The sequence below is a fragment of the Alternaria burnsii genome (assembly GCF_013036055.1).
Source record: "Alternaria burnsii strain CBS107.38 chromosome Unknown 729, whole genome shotgun sequence".
NCBI classification, from domain to species: domain Eukaryota; kingdom Fungi; phylum Ascomycota; class Dothideomycetes; order Pleosporales; family Pleosporaceae; genus Alternaria; species Alternaria burnsii.
The window spans coordinates 227681-239861 of NW_024066127.1; the positions used below are offsets into that span (position 1 = coordinate 227681).

The 12181-nt window shown below is 51.6% G+C and overlaps 3 protein-coding genes across 3 annotated transcripts; 1 reads left to right on the forward strand and 2 right to left on the reverse strand.

The window, feature by feature from the left end:
* Positions 1–962: 962 nt before the first annotated feature.
* On the forward strand, positions 963–4456 carry GT037_010380 (uncharacterized protein; the record flags this gene model as incomplete). Its single annotated transcript, XM_038935427.1, has 6 exons — positions 963–1097; positions 1197–1441; positions 1564–1667; positions 2960–3027; positions 3177–3264; positions 3450–4456. The coding sequence occupies 6 exons, from the start codon at positions 963–965 to the stop codon at positions 4454–4456; spliced, it is 1647 nt and encodes a 548-aa protein (XP_038781935.1).
* Positions 4457–5500: 1044 nt separating this feature from the next.
* GT037_010381 (uncharacterized protein) lies at positions 5501–5770 on the reverse strand (the record flags this gene model as incomplete). The annotated part of the gene is made up of 2 exons (XM_038935428.1): positions 5501–5599; positions 5648–5770. The coding sequence occupies 2 exons, from the start codon at positions 5768–5770 to the stop codon at positions 5501–5503; spliced, it is 222 nt and encodes a 73-aa protein (XP_038781936.1).
* A 3697-nt stretch (positions 5771–9467) lies between these two features.
* GT037_010382 (plc-like phosphodiesterase) lies at positions 9468–11880 on the reverse strand (the record flags this gene model as incomplete). Its single annotated transcript, XM_038935429.1, has 2 exons — positions 9468–9639; positions 10043–11880. 2 exons carry the CDS (start codon positions 11878–11880, stop codon positions 9468–9470), a joined length of 2010 nt encoding a protein of 669 aa, XP_038781937.1.
* Positions 11881–12181: the final 301 nt, after the last annotated feature.

The following is a 12181-nucleotide window of genomic DNA, read 5'->3' on the forward strand; positions in this document are numbered from 1 at the left end:
GGAGAATCGAGTAGGTTTTGGTAGTAGTGACCTTGAGGAAGGCACTGAGAGTGATCGTTCTTTTGGTGGAAGATTGACAGCTGAAGAGATTGGGAGTGAAGCCATGGCTCGCTCGTGTTATTGTAGTTCGTGTCCGCACAGATCCCCCATAGGTGTTCTGCGGAGAAGATACCGAGGTTCGGACGGTCGTTTCCCGATTAGGATGTTCACGTGATACAAGGGCTGAGCATAGCGCTGTCAATGGCACAGGAAGGCAAATGGTTACTGATCATTAGTATGCGCTTGTCGCTTTACATTCCAAGGTCGCTGTCTCGGACTTTGTATCGTCTTCCACCATATCTGGTGTTCCAGATTAGGATATCGCTACAATGCTAACGCCCTGACTCGTAGCTTATGCAGTGCTCTTGATGTCACAGAGACGGTAGTTCGGGTGGAATAACAGTTTATCTGCAAACATTACTGCTATACATCCTGCAATATCTCAAGCTTCCAAGTTTGCGAGCAACACCATCGACAGAGAGGGGTTGTCCACTAATCGTGTCATTGCCTGCAAACCTTCATACGTGCTATTCGCACACATGATTCCATGTAACAGATGTCCGCATCATCTTGAGATGATGCAACGAGGCGGCATCGAAAGATTACCTTCAAAAATAGCTGATTGCAACCTACCATGAGTGATCAAGGCCAAAACTGGTAAGTCGGCGCACAGAATTGACTTGACGTGACAGCCCATAAGGAGTTCTTTGTTTGAGAGATTCCGAAGGGCTATGAATTAGAACATAATTTCATGGTTCGACTATGCAGAATGCTGCCCATACGAGACCGAGATGCAGCTGTGAAAATGGTCCATAGAGAAGCGAGCCGTAACGCCAAGCCACTAAGGATGCATGACTAAGCGGATCTCGAGCTCAGCATCATCGCGAACCCTAGCGACAGCAACGACCGCCAGCAACCTCACAATGCAGTCACTCCGCAGAACAGCAGTGGCTGCTGCCAGGACGAGCCGAACCTCGCTCCCGCGCCAATCGCGCCGCTTCGCCCACGATGAACACGCCCACGGGCACCCGAGCCCAGCCGTCGACGAGCCCATGGGTGTATGTCAACCGCCCTCTACCCCTCCCGAATGGTCCCAGACCTTCCCCACGATATCGCAATACTTCGGAAAGCATATGGCTAACCTAATTGGCATGTAGTACGGCTTCTATATGACAATTGGTGTCATCCCCGCTGGAATGGCTGTCTATTTTATGTCGCGAACGGACGGCGAAAACAACGAGCCGTACTTCACCCGCATGATCGCCAATGCTACGGCCGGCCTACACGAGAAGTGGACTTCGCAGAACGACCACCACGTGCGTATGATCGAGCAGGCGGGTGAGGACAGGGTGCTGTTCTTGAACACACGGCCGCAGGAATATGTCGATATGAAGTTCCCTGAGTACGTAATTTTCAGAATGTGGCATACTAGGCTATAAGAGAAGAAGGTTCAAGCCGAGATGAAGGCGAAGCAATGCACACGGAGGAGGCATTAATACGAACGTCCGAGGCTAACAAGCACAGGATCATGAACGTTGGATCGCCCTACAACGTCCCCGCCGGAAGCCAAGTTCAGATGGACAAGGTTATTGAGAAGTACAAGAAGCTTGCAAACGAGGACAACGAGCGTAAGCTGGAGAAGTTAAGGAACAACCAGATCTCTTCTGAGCAGCCATTCGAGGGCAAGACCCGTGTCAAGAAGGCGCCCGACATGTTCTAAATAGGACGAGACCTGGCTTGTTAGATGTGGATACATAAGGAATGATATCCGTTTCATTTGTAGCATTCGCCGCTTTGTCATGGTACCTACGCGATGATGTTCGAATTTGCTATCGACGTGACTCCAGGTGCTTCCCCAGGCTATTTTGCTGAAGCAATGCACTTAACGTAGGTTGCCAGAGAACATGTGAACCTTCTGCGTGTGTGTATACAGACAAACCATGAAGGACTGGCAGAAGTCCAAAGACTTTGCTTTCATATACACACCGAAATCATTCCTGCTATAGCCTACTGGGAACTCAGCACAGCAGTACATTGACTAAGTGACTGAGATTGCAATTGCCAAGTCCGTATTGTTCATCCAGTACCTGCCTTTTACGCCAGCTGCACTCTTTGAGATTCCAGAAGAGTGCTCGTCTAGGCATTGTTCTAGTCCGGTACACTCACTTTCGCTGTAACGCCGTAGGTCCCGATATGACCTTGGAGCTACGTGGGCTACCATGGCAAAGGGCCTCCGTAGTACAGCTGCGGCGTCTACTGCATATAGCATTCGTGTTATTGCTATCATGGAACTGGGAAGCTGCAAAGAACAAATACTTAGCCGCGACTCACGATGCAGCAATGTTTTGAAAGCGGTGAGTTCAGCCACGTCGGTGATGTCGTGTGGGGTATATTATCCCCGATATCACCATGACGGCATAGAGAGACACTCAGAGTACGGTCAGTGTTAAGACTGTGAGTGAGTGATTAGCAGTGGCAAGAGGCGTTCACGACTAGATCAAAGATCAAAGCGTCGAGTCATGGGGCATCGAGGGGCCCCCTAGGATACTCACAAACTCAGCAGAGGTTCCCGCATAAACGCGTAAAGTCGACGAGCCTAGGCGTATTGCGGTGTTTCGTGGTAGTGGAAACGCACACGTCACGTCCCATAAGGCTGTTGCCAGGGTTTCAGCCCCACTTGACAGCGGGTACCTGAGCGGGGATCATCGTTGATTGGCGAACGGCTACACCAGCATAACCAGTTCGCGATGAATCTTCCTGGGGTGAAGTGAAGGGGATGTTTGCAGGCACTTCAAATGGTTAGGCTAGTTTTCACTCTGAAATGGACTTCTTTTGAGCGGGCTGCTCCTGTTGCTGGTTGAACCATCATCGCCAGCCATCTCTCGCCTGTTGACTTGGTCGCCTGTCTGACACTAACCAGCGAAGAACAAGAAAACAGCTGCTAGGCCCATGAAGATCCTTTACTTGCAAGAAGAGCCGATCTGTAAGGTATGAGTCCTTCCAGCTACGTTGTTAGTCATACGCTCCCGTCGACCAGCTTGCCGTTCTGTCGTTGCTTTTGGTGGGCGTTTGCTATACACTGCAGCATTGGTCCTCGACTGTCGACTTGCAGAAAACAAAGCCTGACTCATTTACAGATGTCGTCTCCCATCGAAGTGCGCACTCGAAGCATGCCACTGCTTCCCTTTCGCAGAAGGAAGGTAGTCCCGGTTACTGCGGTTCTAGGTAAGGTTTAGCGCCCGGGTGGACCCCTGGTGCTCCCAAACACGGCGCATCACCCATCATCCTGATTGACGGCGCTGCATAAACATCTTTCTCACCTGCGCCGCACATTGCCATTGTTTGCACTCCCGCATGCATTTTTCTGAAACGTTGTTGCTCAACGTTCGATGCTAACCCCAAACACAAAGACACGGCACCATTGCTCCCCGAACTCTACTTCACCGCCCGCAAGAGGAATGACATGAACGGGTCAGCTTGGACCACCGACGACGCTTCTCGCACTGCGAACGCCGCACCAGCACGCACGACCTCGACCACCACTACCATGCCCTCGTACACAACGCCCCGCAACGTCTCAGGCCCGCTAGCCGTCGACAAGGCGCCCATGAGCCCGGATGAGAACAGCTCGTGGAACCGCCCCAACCACTACAGCACCCCCAACTCCAAGACGTCGCAATACATTGATAAGATCACACAAGAGAATGACCGCCTGCGACGAGAACTCAGGGCAGAGAAGCTCGCCCGGGAAGATGAAGCCAAGCGTGTGTCGGCTGCACAAACCAAGGCCGAAGACTCCCGCGCCGAGTACCAGCATCTCCAAGTGCTCGCCGACACCAATGCAAGGGCGATAGAACGGAAAGACCGGAAGCTGGAAGAGCTAAAGGCCACATTGGACGCTGAGATACAAAGACGGAAGTCAGCAGAGCAGCGAGCCGAGGAAGCGCTCAGGATGCTGGGCGACACACGATCAGAGACCCAACGACAACTCTCACAAGCATACGAGATGAGGGGCATGGCAGACACGAACCTCGAGACTGCACGAGACGGCTTCAAGCGCATCACCGATGGCTACGAGAAGAAGGTGCGCCAGATCAACGACGAGCTCAACGAGCTCCGGAGGAAACGCATCGAAGACGCCGATAAGATCAAGCGACAAGCCATCATCAGCGATCAGCTGCAACACGAATCGTCACGGTCGACGCGAACGGAAGCCAAACTGACTAACATGATGGAGACATACAAGAAGGAGCACCGGAAAGAGATGGAAGGCCTCATACAGGAAGCCGAGAGGCTGCGACGCGCACTGCCAGAGAAGGAGCGAGAAGCGCAAAAGCTCGTCGACTCGTTGAAGGAGACCCGCGACAAGATGCGATGGGTCATGACTCAACATGAACGACAGAATGGGGGGAAATAAACGCGTCGCCGACATACTCCACACACTATCCAACAGCCCGGTAAATGGGGCAACGAGCGAGACGCAGTATAGAGACGGGCCAGCCGCTGCACTAAGCACGACCTGGCCTCTGCGCTCCCGCACCACACGACTATAATGACCAAGCTTTGTTTCCTGGGTTAATTGGCAATCTGTAACATATCTGGATATGGCGTTGGAGTTAGGCATGCATCACCACCTAGGATGGGATGAACAGGCGCTTACTGGATATCATGGTCAGGCCCGACATTGCACGCGCAGGTCATCGTTTAGCTGTTCTCTGAGCAAAGGGCGTCTCACCGCTGGATATCTACCTCCCTAAATCCATTCGTGTATTTGTTCGTCGCACGATCCTATTCAACTCGATTGCTCTTCATCGTTTTTCAATATACAGCCCATAAAATTGTTATTCAGACAGACGGCAACGCATCTCATTAGCTCCCACCATTGCCCTGAGCGCTGTTAGCACTCGGACGCTCTTTCCCGGACCCTGAGACGCCAAGCAAGACCTCGCCCTCCCACTTCTAGCTTTGTGTACTCCCACCAGCATCGTCATGACCTGGACGGTTTTCTGAACGTCCACTTTCATTGTGTAGAACAGTAGATTGTATACATTGCTTTCTCAACAGTCGACAATCTATGCTTCACATATTGAACTCTCACCTCAGACAGCTTCATGGCATTCGGTAAGACCAATCACGATCGCTTCACATTCTTGCTGATTATCAGGCTGGCACATAACTATTAAGCTCGAATCTAGTGCCCATAACAGCACCAACTTGCAAGCCACCATCGGATATGGATACAAACTCGCCAACCCAAGTACAAGTACAACGTTGCCAGACCAATACTCGAAAATGCAGACTAACAACCCCCAAGCACAACATGCGGAAGTCACTCTATGCGGGCCATACCGATCGCTGGAAGCAAGCGAAATCTCAAGTCTGGAAGCGACGTTCGTCCTAGCAAGCAATCAGTAACAGTGTGGACTTAAGCGACATACATCCTCACCGTGGGGGGTCCTCATCAGTTGACGGGGGTACCGCACTGCGCGCAGCACTTTCCTGGAACCACCCAGACAGTGTCCCCACGTTCGAGACAGGCAGGGCAGCGACGACCAGGTACCTGTAACAATCAGCCGATGCTCCAACTCAGATGCTACTCGGAACTTACCGGCATGGTAGTGATACCTTCGGCGTCGCTCATACAAGGAATGGCGAATCTATCAATGGGCGTGTGCAGCCACATAACGCTTCGTGGCAGGTGGCGGTGTTGCAATTGAGTCTTGGATGACATGGTTGGAGCGAACAAGGACGAAGCGTTGAAAGAAGAAAGCAAACAGGAATAGGCTGAGAGATCCAACGAGTGTAGTGAATAGCACTAAAGAAACGGGCTGGAAAGCGTGATGCATTTCCACGTAGGCTATACACGCGTCTTTATAGCTCTAATGCTTCCCGGGCGGTTTCGGTACACCAAGTTCCATATCACTAGCGCAGCTCTTGTGTCTTGCGGCACGCTTGTAACGCCCGCATCAGTCTGCAATCTTCCGAAACTGAGGAGACGACTCGCTCTCGCGCCTTCTCTCTGCACAATGTGCATGGGTCGTTGTGCATCGTCACCGATAGCTGATCAGGAATGCTTGCGCCGTGTAGTCCCATCTTACTGGGAGCATACGGGCAAATACATGTCGACCACTGTCTTGGAGACGCTAGCCTTCCAGATCACCTGCCGAAACCTAAACGGCATTAGAGCAGGGAGGCCGTTGTATACACTGGAACCACAAAAGACACAAGCGTAGAATGACCCCAGTATACAATTACCTCAACACCAGGCTCTGCTGCATCTTCTTGACGACATTGACAAACAGGCAGCTTCTACACCAAGCAACACCGAATAGGACAAAGGAGCAGAGCTTCCGTCTAAGTCAGTCTAATCTGAACATGGTACTTTTTCGTTATTGCGCAGAAACACGATTGTACAACTTGACCCTTGGCGTGCATCAGTATTGAACTCGACCTTTCACGTCTGAAATGCGGTACTGGTAATCTAGATGAGCCTCGTCGTTTTTTCATTTTGTCACATTCGGCGCTAAAGGAGCCACGACTCTTCGAGCCCTGCAACATGCAGCCGCAAGCAAACAGACGCGCTTTCCCCACCTTCCTACACGATCCGGGCTTCCGTTGCTTTTGCGGCCTTGCGTGATCCAAATTATCCTGCGACGCATTCGATGAGCCACCATCCGTCTGCATTGCGATCGCTGCCTCGCTTGTCAGACCAGAGGTATCGATAGCCGTCCTTCCGTGATACGGTTGTTTTTAACCGTCGTACATGATCGGTATAAACCTCATTAACTCAGTCTGTGACAAGCTGCAACATCGCTTCTGTGATGACTACTGATTATATTTATTGCCTCAGAGTCTCAAACCCCGGTCTCCTGTTCGCCGCATAAGGATGCACCTCGCGTCCTGCATAGGTCTGACTGTCCACAGGTACGAATCATGCTTGCCGATAATTCGGTCATCATCTCACACCTCTTAATGCCAAATTTATCCCCTCAGACATCACCGCGTCATTTCTCCGGTTAGCAGACGAAATGAACTAGTGCTGGAGCGTTGCAACCCTTGGTATCCAGGTCTCGGTGAAATACCGGTTGTATGGCCTCCATCAGGATCAACTTAACAGACCTATCACATGTTTGTTTCGCATTTGTTGTGAATGAGAATCTTCCGACTCTCGGCAACGATAGGTCGGAAAGACTGCACCCTCCGACAGCATGGTTCTCGACCTAACAGCCGGCGGGATGCTTTCGTTCATGAGATCAGGCGGTTCAAGAGACACAACGAGTGGTCGTAGCCATATGGAAGTGGAAATCGTCTTCCTCAATTTTTTTCACTTGCGCAGCAGTTGGTGCCGGTCATGTTTGCTGAAGAGCTCTGTGTCTATCTCAGACGCGATGTCTTGTCGCACGTGGAATCGTAAGCACAGTCAACTAAGCCACTACTACGAGATACAAGCCTTGCAATTCCGAAGCTACGATGACTCTCTCTTAGCACAAGCACTGGAGATTCGGGCCGCTACATTGTAACCGGTGAAACGAAGCCGTCAACACAACCAGCCTAGTGTTATCATTTACTAGGCTGGGCTAGGGGGCCGTTCCGTTCACCAACCCAGTCGAATACCGCAAAGTGACTATACCACTGTCACCCTTCTCTTGGTGAGCAAGCCGACAAGCGATTCCCTATGCTTGCCGTCATGACGGCCGTGTTCGTTGAGACTACCCCAGATTGACCAAAGCACAGATACCGATAACGTTTTCCTGCTTGGTAAGCGTCGTTACCTCATAGATGAGCGATCTAGTCCTGGGGATGCGCTACGATCATCGAAATATGCTCATAATGTCAAGGGGTCACCGTCCAAATCTCAAAGTCAGTGGACCAACCACATCGCTTGCTGTGAGCTGTCAGTCGCCTCACGAAGGCGCTAGCTATGCACATCATATTTCGTGCTTTGGTCCCCACTCTCGACCTGACGCACGCACGGCACACGCTACACCAATGGACTCCGGAGCCTTTTTAGCAATTCTCAAGCCTTCGCATCACCCGTTCGGAGTGGCGTACTTCTATCTAGCCCGCCATTTTATATGAATGAACGCCCAGAGAGGTCAGTCGATAAACTACAGATGACGGAGACAAACTACCGTCCTCGGAGCCTCTGATCGCATGTTTTCTCGCCGTCGATTATATCATAAGGCGATACACGTTTCAGGAAGAGCGCCGTACGATGAGAACAATGACCCTGCGGAGGAAAATAGCAACTTTGTTCAGGCGCCTCATGCAAGACAAGAAAGAGATCTCATTTCGACGCCACGCGACGATCGCTGCAAGATCTCTGTTACACGACATTGCGCAAGCCACGTACAACGAACGCATTGAATTGCTTTCTCCATTCCACCAAAACAACGTATCCGCGTCTACCCGTGCTGCAGGTCCGCAACACTCCATTCAGATCTGATTACATAGTAACACGCGGCCGCTTTACAACAATGCCTTTGCATTACAATCGTGAGAAATGACATCGCACCAGTACCACGGTAGCCTCTTGAATGGCTTTCACCTCACCGTTTCCGGTCCGACAAAAGTCTACAAGAGGCAACCCGTAGTATCATGAGATACCGAGCTTGCGGATGAAGCGGCGCACTACATTCCTTTTGGCTGATAGTCGGAAGACAACCCCCGACCAGGCAACTTGCACAGTAACCATCAGGAGCCGCATGCGGTTGGAAAGGCGGTCGGCGCTGATCATCAGCCTTGCCCGCCTTGCAGAGTCGCACAACATATCTTCGCCTGTTTTGCCCGAGTAGACGTGTACGAGGCGCCTCGGCTGCCGTCTCAACGGACGTCCCGTCGTACAGGTAACGGCTGTCTCTCAGACAATGCTGCCGAGTAAGACGATGTGATGTCAGCATTCATTGTGTTTAGTGTTGTGCCTGCCACCGCAGAACAGTCCTAGTCTTGTCTCCAGCTGGTAATTCTCGCCGTCTTCACCACTTGGTTCATAGATGGACGTCTGATCGACCACTACAGATGTGTGAACCGACGATCTGGCACGACGATGCGAATCTTTGTAAAAGTTTTGAGCTGCAGCGCTATATGATTCGTAGTAAAAAAGCAACAGCACATACAATACGAGCAATCTCTGTAGTATCCATGTTCACATGTCCGGAAACTGGCGTCATGATTGATCTAACCATCACTGTTACAACGAAGCAAGTCTCCCGCGTAGACCACCACGCTGCCGATGTCTCTCATCTCTCAATTGGTGGTAAAGACGCTGATGACGATGTAGACTCTCATGATCAAATTGTTTCCCACGCTGAACCCTCGCACCTCTCGGAAACAACTAGCAGTGCATTAGCATGGAGTCGCACCAAGAAGTGCACCGGCTCCAAGGAAAGAGACAACAACAGTAGCGGTCAGGAATAACGAATAGTTTTTCAAGCCGTACTGACCGTCTTCTTGATGCGGACCAACAGCACACCCTTGGTGATGACACCATTCGAGTCGTATAAATGCAGCATGCGTAAACCCGTCTGCAGGCGGTCGAGACGGAAGCATGCCCAAGCCGCTAGATCGTCGCTAATCCTTTCGTCATCCATAACTTTGAACCTGGGAGAAGCATGTCAGCATGGCTCAACACCAAATAGCTAACAAATGGAGTCTATAAAAATACAAGTAGTGTTGGCAACAAAACAACAAAGCAATGACGCTACAATGATGCGAACGGGAATATCGGCGATCCACAGGCCTGGTGGTCCCGGTCGTGGCCCTGATCGGAGTTGCGTGCCACGACCGCTCACTCGAAATCTCCGTTTCGAAAGCTGTGGAACTAGCGAACCGCGCGTATGCAGAGAAATGATGCAGACTCATCCAGATAGGGTTGAGATACCAGCATTCGACCACCTTTCTCGGTAGACCAGTAAGAGCATCCATGCATGCGAGAATGGTACTTGCGGCTCCCACGGCGACCTGCATGTACTTGACACGTAGCGGAAAAAGAGATGGGACTTACCTGACAAATGTCAACTCTTCTGTAACGCCGGGTACACTAGCGAACTTGACGACTTCACCGCCAAAGTCGGGATCCGTGGTCCTGGTTGTCTTCGTCTTTTGCTTGTACTCGCCCTTCTGGCTTCTTCCATTTCCGGGCACTGGTTCAGCGTTGCGCTCCTCGTGCGACTCAACATGCAATTCAACCTTGACGTAAGGCTTGAGGTCCTTCGGATCGTCTTCCTCAGGGGGTAGAGGGATATCCTGTCCTGCGAGGAACTCAATAGTCAAATCGAGGTCGTGATGGGGTATCGCAGTCTTCTGTGTCGCTTCTTGGCTCGTGCTACGATAGCCTTCAGGCTTGAGAACCCAGCCACCTGTACCCGCGAACATGGCCTCGTTTTGCATCATTCCGCCGTCCCAGCGCTGCCAGTTTAGTGCTACTATCTGAACTCCAGCACGCCAGAAGACGGAAGGATTCAAGTTGGACGAAGTCAGTCGCAAGCCCTTGGGGTAAGCGCGCATAAAGAAGTGCTTATTGTGTTCAAAGAGTCGTACAGGGTCGGACTCGTGAACTTCCATCAAGGTTCCTTCAGACAAAGAGAAGACATGAGTAGGTATCTTGGCCTCTGGAGCATCGAGAGTCTTGTATGAATAACCCCCCAAGTAAACACCCAGTCGCGATAGCGCTTCAATGATTTTGGGTTTCGGCGCGGGGGGTTTCTTTTCTCCATCTGGGCCGACCTCGGATGATTCAGAAGCGCCAGAATCAGTGCTTGTGGTGTGCTTTAGTGGTGGTGCTGACGCTGGTGCGGCTAGCGTTGTAGGCTGAGGCTCGACTGCGACTGGCTTCATGTGCCCACGTTTGACTTTGACCAGAATCTTATTTTCCAGCTCCTTCAAGGTCGGTAGATGAGCTTCATCTAGCCCCTGGGCAGGATCTAGTGGTAGCTCAAGTAGCATGCCTTTCCAGTACTCGTTCATAATCTCTACCATAATCTCCTGCTGTTCTGGGCCAGTGTGTACTTCGAGACTGACTATCAGTGGCAGGTTTGATGCAGCAAATGCGTAATCCCTGATGGTGGCACATACAGCGCGGAACGTCATATCCTTGGTCAAAGTGTAGCCGTGAAGTACCCTAGGCTCAGCTCTTGACGTGTATGAAGCAGAATGCCAGGGCTTGATCTTGTTGTCTTCCTCCTGAGGCGGCTGGGATGTTTGTTCTTCTTTCTCCTCGTCGCCCTTCCTGCCAAATTTCAACCCTAGCCTTTTGCGGATGCTAAGCCCCGACTTGGATTTCTTCTTCTCTTTCCTGGCGTCATCCGATCCTGGGTTTCCCATGGCAGCTTCCTCGTCTGAGCTAGAATCTGAAAGTTGGTCCCCATCCCAGACATCCACTTCGACGCAACGGCATCCTCGCATCAAGACGTTCTTGTAGGCATCGACGCTGGAGTCACTCGACAGCTGGTTGCCGGTGAGGTATGTGTTGTGACTTGACGAGATGAAGTAGTTTGAGATTGGATACGACTCGTCTACAGGCTGTGCAGGTTTCAAGACACTTGCCGAGCCTGACATGAAGTAGTTGGCGAAGTGCGAGAAGGAGCCGTCGGCCAGAAGCTCAGCGTTCTGTCCTGAGCATTGCTGCTCCTCCGTCAGCCACTTCAACTGTCCTTCTGTTGTCGTCAAGTCGTATCGCTTCGTGATTTCATCGTAGACGGCCTTGATGTATTGTGTAAGGAGCGGTGATAAGGCATCGACCTTGCGGGCTGTGGTAGAGGCCGATGCTGTACCGCCACCGGCCTGAAGCTCTGGGTTAACGGCCTTGGGGGTGCCCAGCTTATTGTCTTTGGTGGGCGTCATGTTGCAGCGTGGAAATGTCAGAAGAGGCGGTGGTAGGTTTATAGGCGGCAGGAGAGTCCAAAGTGGCAGTGTGCCTGAGTAATGGCTGAGTGCAGGCAGCTCAGCTCGCTGATGGGCGTTAGTGCTTCCTTGTGCAATTGGACGAGGATATGTGCAAACACCCGACATACTTGTAATCTAAAGTAGGCAGCTGTATGTGCAGCTTACGGTTGGACCACAGGTCAAGTGTGGAGTGGCAGCGGGATCTAGTTGTAGAGGTATGAGGAGGTGCGGCCCGCGACGTTGAAGCGGGCGCGATAGC